This window comes from Drosophila serrata, unplaced genomic scaffold, assembly GCF_035046125.1.
Source record: "Drosophila serrata isolate PLE 108 unplaced genomic scaffold, ASM3504612v1 contig_295, whole genome shotgun sequence".
In the NCBI taxonomy this organism is placed as follows: Eukaryota; Metazoa; Arthropoda; class Insecta; order Diptera; family Drosophilidae; genus Drosophila; species Drosophila serrata.
This window is the reverse complement of record NW_028257193.1, coordinates 1076404-1095160: the sequence shown is the minus strand read 5'-3', so window position 1 is coordinate 1095160 and position 18757 is coordinate 1076404. Positions and strand designations below refer to the sequence as shown.

General features: G+C 43.6%; 1 protein-coding gene across 1 annotated transcript in view; it reads right to left on the bottom strand.

The window, feature by feature from the left end:
- The window catches only part of klg (klingon), a 65399-nt gene extending 47142 nt beyond the window's left edge, over window positions 1-18257 (bottom strand). Inside the window, exons 1-2 of the mRNA XM_020944043.2 lie at window positions 17942-18257; window positions 1547-2185 (exon numbers count right to left, since the gene is read on the bottom strand). Coding sequence (XP_020799702.2) covers window positions 1547-1724 — 178 coding nt within the window. The 5' untranslated portion in view covers window positions 1725-2185; window positions 17942-18257. The remainder of the gene's footprint in view (window positions 1-1546; window positions 2186-17941) is intronic.
- Window positions 18258-18757: the final 500 nt, after the last annotated feature.

Below are 18757 nucleotides of genomic sequence, written 5' to 3'. Positions count from 1 at the left end.
TGGTGAAGTAAGAAATTTATGATCAGTGACAAAAGCACATTCTCACCTTTGATATAGCTTTACTGCCTTTGCCCCTTTTTCCACTCTCTATATTGCAGATGTAGCTGGGGATAAGAACAGGTCTGTCTTTGGTTTGTTCTGTTTTATTGTGCCCGCCCCTTTTGTGGCTCTGTCGATGGGTGGCTGTTGTTATGGGAGGTGGCCTTGGGTAAGGGGTGTGTGTGTGTGTGTGGGATGTCGGTAGCCCACTCTAAGCCCCGCCCACCTTGGAAAAGTCCGAAACCAGGAGCCGGGAGCGCCCGGTGCCACGCATCGATGGGTCTTTTATGCGCTCCGCAGTTTTTCGTTTATTTTTTCAGATTTTTCTTTTTCATTTTCATTTTTTTTTCTTTTTGTATTTTGTGCTGTGGCCCTTTGCCGCATTTTTTGCACAGTGTTTGCCTTCGGATTTTTGCGATAATGGAGACAAATGTTGTGCTCTTAAATTTATCGATTGGTTGGCAAAAGTTACCAAAGGAAAATATAGCCCTGGATGGTGAATTTGTTTTTATGGGTGCGCTGCTGGCTGGTTGCGTATACGCCCCGTGTACTCAATTTCCTTTGGCTTTAAGCCTGCTGGCGGCGCACCTGAGTTTTCAATTTATTTAATGTTTTCATGGCCTAATAGAAGGAAAGCAAAAATGCAAGACAATGGACTCCAGGTACCGCGAAAGGTCAACTATATTTTCAGCATTTTCGCCAACTTATAACCGAGGACTCTATTTCTGGTCCTGTGACTGTAAGAAAAAACTTTGCAATTGAAAGTTTGACGCTTAAATGCAGCGCCGGCAACTGCTTAAGTTCCCGCGGCCATAACGAGTTATTAATTTTGCGGCTTAGTGCGGCGGTCCACCACGCTCCCGGCTTAGAGTAATGGCTCAGCTGACCGCCAACCAGATGACCTAGCTGCGTCCGGATTTTCCCCGCTTGGTTTTCCCTATCTCTGGTTGAGCTTTTACTCAACTTTATTCTTTTTTTTTTTTGTTGTTTAAGAGCTCTGCGCTGGCGGCTCTGGCATTAAACACCACAACGTGCTCGAGGACCCCGGCGCCTGGATTTATGCAGCGTTACATCGGCATTAAAATAGCAAAAAGGGATTACGGGGGAAAGTGTGCCCGTTCTAGAGTATTTTATTATATATATTTTTTACATTCATTTTTTTTGTGCCCCGCCAGCGCTCTAACTATATTGCCCCTGCTACACCCTTCGTCATTTCTATTATGTAAAAACATAAATGCAACTTGCGTTGAGTGCTGAGCGAAATAAAAAGCGTTGATGATGGTGAAGCGATGTAGAAATAAATACACAGAGAAAAGGGAAGATGTACTCTATATTCTAAAGTATAATATCATGTTCATTCTCCTCAACAACCGATTACTTGAAAGAGTATATATATATTTTTTGCTACGTGTATGGAATTGCTATTGTTCGGGATCAGTTGTGACTGGGTGCTACGCAATACCTGGTGGGGCATGGGGCATGGGGCATGGGTCTGCGAATCACTTACCTCGATTTGAAATGGCGGCCTCGACGGCGCCCCCGTTGCTTCCGCCGTGAGCGTGCAGCAGCCAGCCGAGGCTAATTACAATCAGAATGGGGCAATTCATTTTGAACGTTACGCGGTTGCCTTTCCTAGAGAGTACAGAGGAGTCTCCAGAACGTATGCTGTGCGAAATGATTCTCATTGTTCCGCGCCCGGCGGAGTTTGGAGTTTGCTTCGTTTTTTTTTTTGTTAAATTCAGTGGAGTTGGAGTCCTGCTTCTTGTTCCTTTTTTTTGGGGGAGTGGAGCGCTTTAAGTTTTCATATGGTTAAGCCGCAGCATACTTTGCATAGTCGCTTTTGCTGCTTTTGTTTAATTTCCAGCTCTTCAGTTAATTTTTGAGGGTTTTTTTTGCTGTGAGCAGGCGAGCAGCTCTCTCTTTCTCTATCTCTCTCTAATTAGAAATTGAGCGCGAGACCGCAAGCATACTTTTCTGCGCTTTTCCCCTTGACAAATTGCGGCTGTGTGATGTGAAATATTTTCTAATTAATTTTTATTGCACAGCTCCCTTTTGTTGTTGTTGTTGTGCCAGACAGGCAACTAATTATCACTGTATGTTTTCCACACGCGCCAAGTAAATGGTTGTTTGTGTGTTGTCCTGGTATCTGCAAACGGAAATGTGAAAAACAAATAAATAATTATTATTATTTTTCAGTTGCAGTTGCACGATAAAAGTTAGTTCGCTCCCCCAATCAGTCCCCTTTTGGCCAAAAAAAAAAAACTAAAGGGAAAATCGTATCAAAAAACTAAAACTCCTCGGGGTTTATGCGATCTTTAAACTGAACTCCGCACAAGTTTCAAGTGCAGCCCTCACAAAATGTTTTTTTGGTGCTCAAAGCCATGGCATTAAAGCGTTCACTGGCACACACACACACACATGCGTCTGCGAAACTTCACTGACACGCAAAATTACCCCACAAAGTGCAATTAGCACACAAGTTAAATTATAAAAGTTCCGTTTTTTAACCTTTTCCCTCAGTGCCTGAAACACTCCGCCCCGCATACACTTGAGCACACACACACACACACACACACACATGTGCGATGAAAATTTCGACAATGGACGGAAAGGGAAAGAGAAGCGCAGGGAAAAGCAGGGGAACAGCGTGGGGAAAGCTGAGAATAGAGTGGAGCAGGCGAGCCGGGTAAACAACACTTGAAGAGCAAAGTCCAAAGCCAAATAACAAATAGTTCCTAGGCAGGCAGGCTCTCCGCCCCCTTTTGTGCCATATTTAATGACAAAGTTTTGCATAATTTTATGAGTTTGCTGCGTTATCCACACACACACATGCTAGAGTGTGCCAGAGCCGGGTAAGCCGAAGAAAAATCAGCAAAACGGAAAGTTCAAATTATTTCATTATCGCCTTCGTGCAGAGAAAACTACACGAGGAAAAAAAAAAAAAATGGGAAGGAGTCCTCAAAAGCCATAAAAACAAACTGCGGCCCGGCAGCAGGATGCTGCTCAGTGGTCAGTGGCATGGGACGCGACTCATGTACTGATGAAAAAATTAAGTTATAAATTTAGATTAACCCTTGCAGCCGCCGACGCCAACGGCGAGTCACTTTCACTTCAGGCCGCATCCTGAAAAGTCCATTAAAAATCACAGCCACAAAAGGCACAGGCACACAAAGAGAGAGAGAGAGCGGAACCTGGTCCATAATTATCTATCGTTTTCATTATTACCCTGGGCATCCAGTAACCCCGCATCAAGTATACGCTACGTGGTACGCTTATGTGCGGCTCATGTCCTGAAGGGGCAATAAAATATTTGTATCTATCCCAGACCGGACCCAAGTCGTGGCGAAGTAGGTCGCTACAAATCTGCGCCGGCCATATAATTACTCAAAAAGTTACCTACTCCCGGAGATCTCGGGGTTTGGATAGCGCAACGGATAGGATAGCACAGCTTTTATGCGCGATGCCAGCAAAAGGCTTTTATCATGTAGGCGGTAAATAGCCGTAAATAAACAGGGCGGCGCATAAAACAGGCAACAAAAGACGCGCCAGGACTGGGCCAGGTGGCCGCTGTTGTCATCGCCATCGCTGAATGGGCATTTACCGGAGAAGATGGGCACCGAAAAAAATATATATTAATAACAAAGTAAAGTAAGTCTAAACTCCCTCTTCTCCATGTTATTATTCCATATTAACATTGTCTTAAAATATGTCAACAGTTTATTAATAATTTGCATAAAGAGTAATATATTCATATCCTTAAAAGTAATTTCATTTCGTAGATACTTTATTTATTTCAGTGCAGCGTCTGCTGTTAGCCACTGTTGTCGAGGACCAAGGTTATCGGTTTTATGGGGCTTTGGCCTACAGATTTTTATATGTGTGCCACATGCTGTGCGCTGCTCCCTTTATTTATGACACCGACACCGACCCAGCTTCGCAGGGCGGCTACAAATTTCTGAAGACCTGCAATTTGATCTCGCTCGGTGCTCGGTCGCCTGGTCAGAGAGCTCTGGCTAAATGTTTTAACATTTTATCGAGGCTCTTGTAGCGTGGCTGCGGTCGCTCTGGTGGCCGCCGTAAAAGTTTAATATTCTAATAAAGCGGATTTAATTATTTAAAAACAACATTTCCACGTCCGAACGTCGACGTTTTTAATTTTAACGCGCTCTGTTTCGCCGCCGCGCGTCGCAACTTGAGTCGACTTTAGCATTTCGCATTTCGCGCTCTGCCTCCCGCTGAGGCAGCTGTGTGATGCTGATGCCTCGACTTTCGTCTAAATTGCACTTTGCGGTACAATTTCAAGCTGCAAGTTTGCCAGAGCAAGTCATAATTAGTTTTTGCTGGTTTGCTGTGAAACTGATTTTCGCCTGATGTTCGGGAAAAGGGAATTGGCGGCACAGCGGAGAAACTAAATCCGAGGAAAAGAAATAGCTACGTCTTTTGTCAGCCAGAAGGGGGGATGGGGGTTTTAGCCGCTGCCTTCGTTTCCGCCCCTTTGCGGTTGACTGGCAGAACTTTAAAATGGGTTAATTGCATTGTAAACTAAACGAACAAATGGCAAACAAGTGGCACAAGAGTTGCAACAAGAGGGCAACAAGACAGTTGAGCAGCGGCTACAAACGAACCCAGCTACATACATATAGCTGCTGCAATTCGATTTGAGCTTTGGCTTATTTATAAATCTGCAATTTCACCCTCTCGCTGTGTGTGCCTCAAGTTTCCATCACAAGTTTCCCCTGGCAACCCACGAGTGCATAATTAAAGCCAGTAGAGAAGACACTTTCGACTGAGGGGTGCCGTATACTTGATTTTTGACTGAGGTTAATAACTGTTGCCTACTTATATGGGCTGGGTTTCCGGTTGAATATCTCTGGGTAAGTTAAGCAAGATTAATTGGAACCATCACTTATATAATTACAATTCTTTATAAATATCACTATAAATAAACAATTTAACCAATATTTCAATATTTCTTATATTATTTAAATTAAGAATTTCTATAGTGCAAGGTATTTTGATTTCACTCCGAAGCCTAAAAAGCAGTGAAGAAGTCATTTCCGACCCTATAAATTATATATATTCTTGATTAGAATCAACAGACCCATGTTTGGTAGATAAAAAAAATTCAAAAATTTTTTCAAATTTTTATCGTTAATTTTACATTGTTAAAATTGTCAAAAATTTGAATTTCTTAAAAAAATTTAAACAAAGTAGGCAGATTTACCTAACAAAAACTAACAAAGAGCAGCTTTACGAATTAAAATTAATGCATTTTTGGTTTAGTTATGATAATTTGCACATTAGAAACCATAATCCCATGGTTAACTACAAAGGTATCATATTCATATTCAAATGATGCAAAAAAAAATACCAAAAATGTATTACTAATTGAAATATTAATTATATAATTATATATATATATATTATTAAAATAAAATATTATTAAAGAAAACATATAATTGAGCAAGGTATACCACAACTCTTTTCATATAACAACAGCGGCCACATGGAAACTCTCGAAGCGTAAAATCAAAGCATAGCTCACAGCCAACATAGAGTATCTAATAGAAACACACACACACACCCCCTTCCCCCCCCCCCCCTTGGGAATTTTCATCCGGCGACCAGGCGTTGGCAGTGAATTATTTGCAATTCTGATGTTGGAGGGCCGCCACATTGTCACCGAAATGATTAACAAGGCGGGGTACAATGTTGCCGACTTGGAGCACAAAGGCAAAGGCGGCTGCGAAGAAAAAAAAAAGAAGAAAAATATCCATAAAACCCCCAAATACATGCACACGAAAGCCGCTGCGTGCAAAGTTCAAGCCGAGCACTTGCCACAAACTCCGAGAAGGATTGACACGGCAACAATGTGGCAAGACGTCGGCCATGGCCATCCTCCAAAACCCATCTCAAGCTCACACACGCACCAGCATCAGCATCCCCTCCACCTAATATGCAGTTGACAAGTTTTAATGAAAAAGAAAGACGAAAAATGGAACCAAGATGAACGAGGCTGGGGATAGAAAGTAGTAGTACAAGAAGATCTGGATACCGACCGCTCGATAAAAGATTATTAAAATTTTCCAAACGAATGGCGAAAGTTCGCTGCAGCAGTTTGTCAAAGGTTCAAAGGTTATCTGCAGCCCACACATACAGAGCCAGGCTTGCACTCACTCACTGGGACTCACTTGACGACCCTCGGTTCACGTGTGCGCGGTCTACAAAGTTGACAGACATTTTGCACAAGCAAAAGTCAAGCACCCATCTAGCACTCGACTTGAATGAATACTCCTGCTGGCAAACACCAGGAGAGGATGGGATATGATACGATAGGACAGGATAGGTCAGGATACGAGTATGGGGCCTTAAGTTCTGCCTTATCTGTCCGCAGGCAGTGAAAATTAAATTCCGGCCCCACTGGACGGGCACACTGAATGCCCGTACATGAAATATGAAAGTAATCTCCGCATATATTAAGGCATTTGACGGCTGCTTTAATATGCAGCCAGGCATCGCAGCTCCTGGGTCCTTGATACTTTGCATTTTTGCTGAGGCAAACATAATTCGTCTATTATGCAGGCTGCCACAGGAACGGCAATGGGACGGGACAGGACGGAGCACACATGGGGGACTTGTGGGGACATGCAGCTGAGCTGGGCCAGAGTTCATAGATCCTGGCTGGTATTCACTTGGCAATTACTGCTTTATTTATTATGCCGAAATGGATTATCCCGTTCGGGGCTCGGGGATGCAATTTCTGCTTGTGCTGCTATTTTGTGCCGTCAACACTTTTCCATCCCCATTCGAAGCCCCTCACCCTTTGCTTCCGATGCAAATTCTGTGGCAACAAGGCCTACGGCGGCTGTCGCCTCATCCACTCCACTCCACATCCACTCTGTGCCAGAGTGCTTGTCAGTCGACTGTGTGTCTAATCCGTAGGATAACGCAAAAGCTGCATCGCTTAAATGCAAAATACTCTGGACAAATATTTTTAGAGCCACAATTAAATTAAACAAAAATATAAGGCTTCGAAATGGAATTAAATGCGGGGCTTTGAAAGCATTTTTTGGTGCCGTTTAAATGCAAATTCCAGGAGTCGCATTGTTCGATCGCCGGACTTTTGGTGGCCTCTGGCTCTGGTGCACGGCCACATTTGTAACAAATTCGATGCACACGAAATCCATAAATCAAATCAATAAAATGACAGCATGAAAAATTGCAAACACAAAAAACCGCAGGCCAAACCATTATTTTGGAGTCAAAAAATCGACAGCGAGAGGCAAAATGTCGCCATTTTTGCACATTTTTTGGGGAAGTCAAGGGAAAAAGCCAGAGCCAGAGCTGAATAAAAATCCGCAACCGCATTTTGAATGGCAATCAGCAGTTAGAACAAAACTAAGGCAATAATAATAATAATAATAGAACAATACAATGCGATATGCAATGGAAGTTAACCTTTCGACACCTACAAATAAATAAATGGACGAGTAAATACTGTAAACAAGGCAGGAGCAAACAAAGAGCTCGCAAAGGAACAAAAAGAAAAAACGATGGGAGTGAACAGAGCAAACACAGAAAGGCCGTAACGCAACATGGAAAAGGTTTTGGGAGGCTGGATCCGCAATCCTGGCAACGGGTCGTATGTGTAACGAATAAAATTGTTGACTATGCCATAAAGCGACAGCAGCAGCTACGACTACAACTACGGCATCAGCAGGGGAAACAGAAGCAGTAATGTACAAGACAAGGAGATTGAATGAAAATCCTCGTATGACATAAAAAATAATACGCAACATGCGAAAACAGACAAAAATGCACACACAACAAATGGGAAAACATAGCAGCGAAAGGATTCCGGGCCGTATTAGTTATATTTCCCTTCGCCAGTCCCAGTTCCTGTCTATGTGTCAGTTCTCTCAGATTCCAGGGCGCTGGCGTCAGCTGGCCAGGATGAAGCCAAGACCAAAGTCATAGCCGGAATCCGGAGCTAAAGCCGGTAGAGGAACGAGAATGAGAGCCAAAGCCGGAATGCCTCTGGCTGAAATGGCAATAATAATACGTTATTGGGAATATTGATTGCCTGTATTAGGGGGAGATCCCATCCGCAGCCAGGCGCGTGCTAGGATTTCCTTCTTGGCCAGGAAATTCGCATGACGGCTTATGACGGGCACGCAAGCAGCCAGCAGCAGCAGGTGTTCTTTGTTTAACGCCCAAATGACTTTCCAACTATCGGCTTTAGCCCCAAAACAAAAAAAAAAGAAACACAACACTGAAGGAAGAGCCACTCGAGACGCAGGTTTACCCCGGTTGACATGCAACGATTCTGTCAACAGAAAAAGCCAAGACAAAACCAAGTGAAACCATAACCGAGCCCAGCTGTGATTAATAAACAAATTGAAATACCTTTTGGCTAAATAAAGACCCAAAGGAAAGGCGAGTCGAAGACGCGACTCAATAAATCACTGGCTTATCCACTCCCTCGACCGGGCCAAATCAATTATAGCCGAGCATACAAAAACATGGCCTTTACACAGCACCGAACACGGCTCGCAGCAGGGCCACGGAGGCACGGTAGATAATTTATTGATTACCATTAACAAACAGCATGTCAAGTAAGTGTCATTAGAATGTCAACGCATGTTGACGGAGACGATGGGAAGACCGACCGCCCCCTCTCCGGTCACCGACTGGATGACCATCTGGCTGATGGACGGGACGGAGACCGCCGCTGACCCCCCTCTGACATCCACGGCCATTGTCACGCTCATTAATTTGCGCGGTGTGTGCGAACAAGTTCATTTCGTTTGCAATTTCCTGCAGAAGGCGTTGGGTTACTGACCGCCGACGACTCTGCCGCCTCCATCACAGTTGACAACGCAAATTGACCAAGTTGGTGGACGGACATGGACACGGACACGGACACGGAGCGACCAAGAGGCCAGCCAGCCTGTCTTTGGCGACAGGTCGAGACAAAAAGCACACAAAATACTGACAGTTTGACAAATTGTTTATGTAAATGGAAGTGCAAGTGGCTGAACAGAGGGACACTGAACTGGGGAAAAAATTGCCAAAGGAAAAGCTTAGGCATATTGGCTTAGTGACACGTTTCCGTTCGATGTTCTCCAGTTCTTCAGTTTCCAAGTTTTCCAGTTTCCAAGTTTCTCCCAGTTCTCAAAGTCTGCCTGCCGGGATCCATTTCACGCTGCTCGGAGTAAACATCTAATTTACTGTTTGTGCTCTTTAATTGTTTGCCGTGCCCAACGGAGACGACAGAGTAGCCCAAGATATGCCGACAGGCTGTGCTGTGAATGGTTTTGTCGGCCCCATAAATGACAACGACCTTCGCGGGGTTGGGTTGCCAAGCTAAGGCACACCGCCCAGGCAATTAAAAATTGCTGTCTTGAAATTTCAACAGCGGCCGGCGTCTAGCCTGGAGCGGATTCTATAGTTTAGCTGCTCAGCTCCTTCGTGGGCAGGATACACAGGGAAAAATACTAAGTTAAGAAATAAGTTTAACCATAAATAACTCTTTAAGATTTGGTTTCACCTAAAGTATACATGATTTTATAAATTTAAATAAAATTAATTATTAAAGACACATATAGTTTCCTGCCAGTGTAGACCTGGAAAACTGGCTTAACTTGGCTGCCTTTGGGCGGTTAGGCCGACTTCCTGGGCGTCGTCAGCAAAACGCTTTCCCAGCTCTCTTTTTCCCGGCTAGTTTCCATTTGCTTTATGAATATGCGTGCAGTTTGGATGTGAGTTTGAGTGTGAGTGTGAGTCCTGAGTGCGAGCGGACACAAAAGCTGTTGCTTGCTTTTCTGCTTAGACGCTAGCTGAATGCCTTTCCGCCAGACTTGCCGAAGGCCAGAAAGTTTTCCTTTTGAAAATACTTTGCTGTCCCCGCACTTTCTTTGGGCCCTTTTGTGGGACGACTTAGTGATACATTTTTTCTGTCTGCCTCTTCCAAGCCGTTGGCCTGCTTTGGCGTTATTAACTCTAATTACCACATTAAACGCCAAAGTGTCTTAATATTCAATTATAAGTTTTTTTTTTCTCCTCTTTCTTTGCTGGCGTGTCCTGTGCTGTTTGCGGTTGAGTATTGGAAAAGTTTTCCCGATATTTGGGCCATCTTCCTGCGAGGATATGTGCGGGCGCCTTTTGTGACCTGCCTGCCGGTGGCTTTAATGAAGTCTGAGTGCTTACAAATTATTTCACCAAATGTGTTTAGTGTTTAGATTGCTTTTGATTTTGTTTGGTAAAAGTTAGACGACGTTAGTAGCCCTAATGTATGACATTCAGGTGACGGGTTCCCCCTCGGCCACGAAACGAATCGAATTGAATCGATGAAATAAATTGCACATATTGACTTTTTTTCTGAACTCCTCCAATGGCAATTAACTCTGGCTAATGGCATGAGCCGTTTGTCAGTTGGATAAAAGGGGTGCACAGAGAAAAATATCAAAGGATTTCAATCTTTTACTATTATTAGAATAGGATTATTTTACTTCATGATTAAGTATGTCAACAGATTAGATTTTAAGGCTTTTAAATTCATTTGAAAATAATTTAAGTAGTTGTAAAGTATTTTGAATTATTATCTTTATTATTCACATTTCCCCCTGTGTAAACACGAGTGTAATTTGAGACCGACGATGGCTTCATCAGGGAAATGCCTTTTGCCGCATACAAAAAGCCACACTCACATGACAGCAACTCAATAAACTATTGAATGCTTATAAAGTCAGCACCGTTGACAGAATTTTAATTAAAGAATCGTGAAGCGCTAATTTAGCATATTAATAACGTAGACGGGACTGCGAGTACATGACACGCCATAGAGGAAATGTCACAAAGGATAGCTGGAGCTGGAAGTAGGATCTGGAAATAGGAGCTGGAGGCTAGGGAGCTAAAAACTGAAACAGAAACTCGGGCGGAATGTGGGTTCTGCAGCTGGCACACACAAAGGCAATAAATAAAACAGTAGCAAGAGTCGTCGCCTCCGCTGCCATTTAAGTAGTTGAAATTAATTTCAATTCAACCCGCACATGTCCCGCCGGCACACATCCTGGCGAAGGAGGATGAAAGCTCTCGTATCCCGTCTCTCTTTGGAGTATTTTATTCCGACGACGGCACACGTTGCAGACATAAAAGTCGCCGCGCTGCTAAATTATAATATCAATTATTTCGCAGCACAAAACACAGAGGGAGACTGAGGAGAGGAGCATCACACTGCTCACTCTTCACGTGCAGGCATCTGGCGACAGAAAATGGTTAACTGTTTGCCGAGTACTACAGGTACTACAGGTACTACAGGTAGAGTGTCTATAAAGGCCAACCAGCCGGAGGCTGCAGTAATTACCGCTCCGGCATGCAAATGGCAGCTAACTAGCGATGGCAAACAGGGTGACAGCATCGCGCCCACTCGTCGCCTGTCACTTGTCTCCCATCTCCACGCTCTTGACTTACGCCTCATTTTGTTTCGTTGTGATGGCTTTTCAATTATGCGCTATCAATTAGCCAGACCACAAACCACTTACTGGCGGCCCATTAGCTCTGCCTTGAGTCCACAAATCAAGTTTTGGTTGACATTATTGCAGAGATGCTGCACTGGAAAATATAGTATCTATTTTCTCTTTAATTTCATTGAGATTTGTGGCTATCTTACTTTAAAGCTAGAGGCGACTTCTTGTATCTATTACTATCTTAATTAAATAAGGAACATTTCCTCGAAAATGTTGATATTCAAAGAGCATTTCAAAGTCATACTTGCCCAGGGGCATACTCTGTCCGGTCTTTGGATTCATTGCGCTCTAACGCCTCAGAAGGCAGAGGAGCTTTGCAACTTTAATTTAAGCATAACACAACATTTTCCTGGCCATGGGGAAACTCATTAAATCAATTTCACACCAGACTGGAAAGCCAGACCAGTTAGCACTTTTCAGGGCCGATAAAAAATGCCCAGCTTCTGCAGGACCCATTCCCGATCCCAGCTCAAAATGCGCGTCAAAAGCCGCTTCAGATGAGTAGGCCCAGAGGAGTGGAGCAGAGCTCTACCAAAAAAAAAGTAAAAAGAAAACCCGACCGCTGGTGGCCTGCCATTGTTTGGGGAAAATGCTTTTCACAGCCTTTGTTTTCATTTGCTTCCCTCGTTCGGGGTGCCCTGGCCCGGGTCCTTTTTCTTTATTTCTACGCCCGGCCAGAGAAATTGTTTCTGCGTGATTGAGGTTTTCCGGCAGACCTTTTCTTCATTTCGCAGCTGCTTAGCTTCGTAAGAGCAGCTCCCCCTCTCTCTCAATTTTTGGGAGAAAAAGGAGGTCAGCGTTTAAAGGGACAGTGGCAATGCAGTCCGGTCTGAGCTGGGGAAAATGTCTTTGTGGCCACAATTCATGAAATTTGCAACTGCCCCGTGTGCCCCACTGGCTATTTTTAATATTTTGATTAATTTGGGCTTCCCTTTGTGTCCGACAAAGAAAGATGTTTTTGCCACAAAGTGAAAACTGTTATCGGCGCTTGATCTTTTTCAAATACACAATGGCCAACCCTTTTTTCGCCAGCCAAAATAACGTTATTCTTGTTCAGGAGAAATAAAAAAAAAAGAAACAACTTGGTCTTGGTGAAAATCCAACAAAAGAATGGAACCTTCTTCACCTGGCGAACGGGCGGCGGACGACGGAGGCACCCTCAAAAGTGCTAATGGTGAAATTCGGAGATCAGGGCCGAAAAATAAAGGAAATAATCTAAATGCAAATAAAACTATTTTCATGTCACAACAATGGTTTAAACAAAGGCAAACGAACCGAGCGAAGGGCTCAGAGTAAATTCAGGACGCTGAAAAGTATGCAACAGAATGGAAGGCAAAATAAACACCGGGAAGCAATGGTACACATTTTGAATACATTTATTTGCGCATTTAGAAATGCAAACAGCGGCAAAACACCGAACGAACAGCCGGGTAAGAAATGCCAGGGAACGGACCCTTTTTTGCGGAGCCAAAGACGGCGAAAAGGATTCCTTTCGAGGGACTTTTCCCCTTGGCAGCAGCAGCCGGCGAACCGGGAACCGGCTTCAAAGTGAGTGAAATGTGTAACCCTTGCAATGATTTGTTAAATTACAAGCAAAGTTTTCAGCGAGGGGAGCAACGCTGCCTGCGAGTAATTAGTAAAAGCCTTGGCTATGGCAATGAAAAATTGCCCGAAATTGGGCGTGAAAATGGCGCACAATCCCATCAAGGGGCTACCTCTTCCACGTTTTGTTTAAAACGGAGCCCATTCCTTTTGCCCAAAAGTCACATTAACTTGGCGAATGCGCTCCTGGTTCCATTAGCGTTGCGCTCTATCAAGATCATGTTCTCCGTTTCTTGTTTTTTTTTTCCTCCATAGCACTCGTAAGCCATTACTAATGCAGATAATTAGAGTTTTAATGTGTGCCATGCATTCCTTTGAATAAAGTATATAGAACCAGCGGGGAAAGCAGGCCAAAGGGGTGGAGCGGAGGAGCTCTAAGGAAAATTAATGAAAGTTATCGGCGAGCGAGTATTCTGGCAATCAGAGCCCTGGGAACTTTTTAATGGATCCCAAATTGAGCCCAAAGTTTCAGTCTCCGGCCTGAAGACACCAAAACTTAATCCGTCGGAGCTGGGATTTTGGACAAACATTTCAGGCATCCATAGACGTCCTCAATGTCCTAGAAGCCGGCGCTTTCAATAAACAAATTTGTACGCAAATATTTTGGTACACAAATTTCTACCAGGCTACTAAATATTTTGTGTAAAGCCGTTGAACATTTACAAAGATTGCAATAATGACAGCTGAGGCTCGGCACAAGGAGCTCCTCGAGGAGGCGCATCCAGGGCGCAGAATGTGTGTGTGTAAACTGGAGCAAGAGGCGGCATACATTACAGAAACGAGGCGCTCGAACCTACAGAAAGGAGCGGAACCGAACAGAGCGGAGCGGGACAGACACACAAAAGTCAACATAAAATTTAATTAAAAACTTTGCAACAACTACAACGATGGGGCGTGCGCCGCCTTCGAAAATGAAACAACATAATGCAGCGCAGGCGGAAAACGTGAGGAGAAGACCCGGTTTTCCAGCAAATTTTGTATCTGTACGCAGTGGCAATCGGAGTTACTAGTCACAAGTCGAGGCCGCCCCAAAGATGTGCACAGGGAAAAATTGCATTGTATTCTTAAGAAATAATATTAAATCCAAACTTGTGAATCAAAATAAAATCACAGGAAACCAAGACATAATCTATGAAATCCTTAATAATTGCAAGAGAACATACCAATATTTAATAATAAATAACCTGCTAAGAACAGAGTTGGCTCAGCTTGAATATATTCCTATTTGATTTCAAGATTTTACAGTACCTTATCTCCAATTTCTCCCAGTGCCCTCAGACTCTTTGCTTGATTTCTATGCCCACGAACGAACTATGAACTTGGAGTTAGTTAAATTCGCCTAGAGTATTGGGCTAAAAAACTCGCTTAGAACTCGAAGTCAGCCTGAAATGGGGCCGAAATAAAAAGCCGGCAACGGCGCAAATTTAAATAAATAAAATGGCTGAAAATAGCGATGCCAAGGCAGCATCTTCCCGATTCCGATGCGGCAAACTGGCTGTGCCGAAGGAAAACCAATTACGAATTCAAATGAAATTCATGAAATTCCTGCCACTTTGTGCCGAACTTAAACCACGTCTTTGTAATATATATCACTTTGAATGCCTCACAGGAAAAAAAGTAGAAGAAGGAACCAAATAATATATATATATATACGGAAGAAGGCATAGTTTCGTGGGGAAAGCGGAGCTTAGGCGTGGGTTGGCCCGGTGTATTCTCTGCCCTTCGAGACGCTCTCGAGGCATTTAAATTGCCGGCATGATTTGAAATACAAATTGAGCAAATTGGCAGGAAAAACTGTGCAAAGTGAGAGCAGCAAGTGCTCCGATCCGACCGCACTGCCGGCGAAGTTGGGGTAGGATGTTGGGGGCGGTGATGCTATCAGGAATTCGAATATTCTCCAAAGGCGCTCTTAAAGTTCCCGAATCTTTGTCAGCAAAATTCTTGGGCACTGCGCAGCGACCCGGCCTGGGCTATTGATTTTTCCCCCATCTTTTTCTTTGGACCCCGCGGAATATGAGTACACACAGATATCGCGTTACGTCGGGCCATAATTAAAATGTTAAAAATGTGGTCACGGAATCTCTGGGAAGCCCTGTTTCCTGGCTTTTAATGGGCGATGTCGTAAATGATATCGCGACCGCATTGAATTTCCAATGAATTTCCCTTTGTCCCTCTGGGCAACTGAGGTATGGGGCAGGCGGCTGGCGGCTGGCTTTGGTATATTGTCACCTTGACAACGTCTGGAAGCTCGTTAGCCTCGGTTTAGATACAACATTTTATCTTTGTGCAATTGGCAAGACACCACCAAGCTCTCTGCCGGCCGCCTAATCGCATTCAATTAACACACAACACTAGACAAACCAAGGAAAACTAAGCTCAACTACAAGAAAAAGGCAACTTGGCGCAAAGTGCATGGCGGAGAAAGCAAATCCAATAAACTTGTTATTGCTTTTGTTTCGGCTGGTCGAAAGGCGTTTATAAATTACTTAAAGCGCTTAAGGCCGGGCCAAAGGAAAAGAAAACGAAGGGAAAAAAACCGGAGGAAAAACCCAAGGAGCTGGGCCAACAACTTGTGGCGTGACCAGTCTTTTGGTCGCTCTGTGTGTGTGTCGAAGCCAATCCGGCAATATGTTCGACGATTCAGCTATTGCCACCTCCTGCTCTGGTTTTTGGGCTGCTGAGCAGATTAAAGCGTATCGTGTAGCAGCAAATCCAAACCGCAAGCGGGCAACAAAAGGAGGCAGGAACACGAGACGACGGGGGCATTCTCCAGCCGGCAAAGCCTACCAATTGAATATCAATCAACTTTTTGGGGCGTGTGTGCGTGAGTGCGAGTGCGAGTGCGGCACCAGTCGAAATCCTCTTGCCAAAGCAACAGAAACAATGGAGGAGCCAAGCCAAAGGAGGAGCCGAAAGGAACAGAATGGTTAGGAGTCGAGTGAGAAGTAAAGTGGCCCCATCCCCATCTCCAATAATGGAATTAAAACTGGCAATTTCGAGGCCAAATTGCTTGATAGGCTGTCTTGTCTTGTCTTCCAAGTGTTATGCCTGATGCACAGGAAAAAGTGAGAGATCACTTGATTAATGAAGTACAAAATGTATATATATATTTAAAATAATAAAAGTTAATCCCAATCAAGCAACAAAATAGAGAAAAGAATAGAGAAAAGGTAGGGAAATGAAGAACCTTTTGGTTCAATTTATTATTTATTTTAAACATGTAATATATTAATTCATTATTAAGTGCAAAAATGAACAAGAATTATTTATATTTTACATATATGTTAACTAATTATAAGTATTCAAATTAAACACCTTCTTCATGGAATAAAAACTCTAATTAATATTGTTGTGATTCAAGGGTAGGTTCCTTGTAGTATTACTATTATGAATACTATATCATATTCTAAAATAAATTGTACTGAAACTCTACATTCTCATTCAATTAAAATGTGATTGAAAATTTTAAAATTTAACCCATTTAAGACTATTTTTTCCGTGTACTCTATCGCCTGCCCCCATTGAAATTGTACAAGCGCGTCTAACCGAATTAGGGAACACAAATCAATTGCATTAAATGGCAGCTAGCGCGTGTCTTCGCCCCTTTTTGGCCGTCGAATCGTGTGTGGTTAGGATTCCGGCTCCGCCACACCACTTCCTCTTCAGATTTTAGCATACAAAATTGGCGTACACGTCGTATACGTAATACTTGCAGCCGCATGCCAAAAACAATTGTGCTGGCAAAAACAGGCAGCCAAATAAATGCCGACGAACAGCTGCAAACGACTTATTTATGCCTCGCATTGAGTCGAAAAAGAATTCAGGCCCCAATTCCTTTCCATTCCTTTTGTGGGTGGAATGATATCCCTATTATGGCCGCATCTATCGGATTATGTGAGTCTGAATCCTAATTTACACAGCTTCTCGGAGTTTACCTCTTCCAAAGGACGAACTTTTCCCCCAAAATGAGAAGTCGAAAGGAATGCCGAACGCATTCTCTCTCTCTCTCTCTGAAGTATTTAAATTTAGCGGATTTTTTTGTACCTTTAGCGTTGCCTTACTTTTTCCCATTGCATGTGTTTATTTCATTTCTCATTTTCACAAACATTCCTCCACACACAAACCCAAACATACACACACCACACACAACTAAAGACGCCACATGCCAAGTTCTACTTCATTTCATGTTGGCATTTTGCACAATTTTTATTTTGTTTTTCCTCAGTGGGTGAGGGGACTCTGTGTGTGTGTGTGTGTGTGTTTATATGTTGATGGAAATTTTGTTATACTTTTTGGTTTCTTATTCGGTATGTGGAGCCCACGGAAAAGTGCGACTTGGAAGCCACCGCAAAACAATGAAAATTGGTTTTGTTACTTTGCTGACTTCCGCAGACTCTCTTCTGTGGCTGAGCCCTTGGCGGTGGCTTTTTATTGCCCGCCCTGTTATTGTTGCTGTATTTATTTGGCAGCTGGCGCGGAGTAGGAGCCTCCAGCTGGAGTGGGAGTGAGTTTGGAAGTGGGAGCCACCCGGCAACCACACACACACTTCCACCTTCCGCCACCCACTTGAGGCCAGGTCAGACCAGCAGCTTCTGCTGCTGTTGATGGCGTCAAGTATTATCGCATAAAATCCAAAACGTAAACACTGGCACAAGTCTGGTCCCTGCAGCACGTACAAGTTTATATTCTAAGCGAAAAGTCGCTGCCAATTTGAATATTTTCTGGGGCGAACAGCCCCCAAAAGAATTCACTAATATGCTGCAAATTATTACCTGAGCTCAGGTGATGAACGATCGCAATTGTATTTTCCTTTACTATCCGCAATAACTTCACTCGTATCTCCCTTGGCTGGTGTTAATAGATGTTAATTCACTTAGTTTTTTCTTAATAATTCACTTGCTTCAGTTAGCCACAGAGCGAGATGTGCTTAGTTTGGTTTAAGCACTTTGCACACAAATAACTATAATCCTTCTGCTGGTGTCCTGCTGCTGAGTGTCTCTGACTTTGGAAGGCTCTGCGAGTCGCGCGCGATTCGTGTCACTTGCGTCGAAGGGTTCACTTTCAACTGAACCGTTATTCGCCATCGACAGTCGTTACTCTGCGCCCCGCACTCGGCTTCGGGTCAGCGCTTCGGGTGCCCTCGGGTCTGCTCGGCCGCAGAGACGAGGACACACGAGTGCCGAAGAGAGGTCGCTGCTCGCCGAGAGAGCAGGTCCTGGCGCTCTCTCCCAGCTCGCCGCAGGACAAGTGTGCCACGGCGAATTGGGAACTAGCAACTCGTCAGATTTTGTACTTTAATTAAAGTCCATATAGCAAAGGCTAGCAAGAGGTATAGTTGATAATTCAGTGATATTAAATACAAATGTTAGACAAGTCCTTTAGATTTTATGTATCCTTGCAGGGTTCTTTTAGTCAAAACACATTGAAGGAGTCATTTCCAACCCTATAAATCATATATATTCTTGATCAGCATCAACAGCAGAATCGATCTAGCCATGTCTGGTAGTTTTCGAAATTTTTTCAAAAAAAAGATTAGGGGTTACATAGTTAAAATTAAAAAAAAATTTATAAAAATTGACAATTTTTTA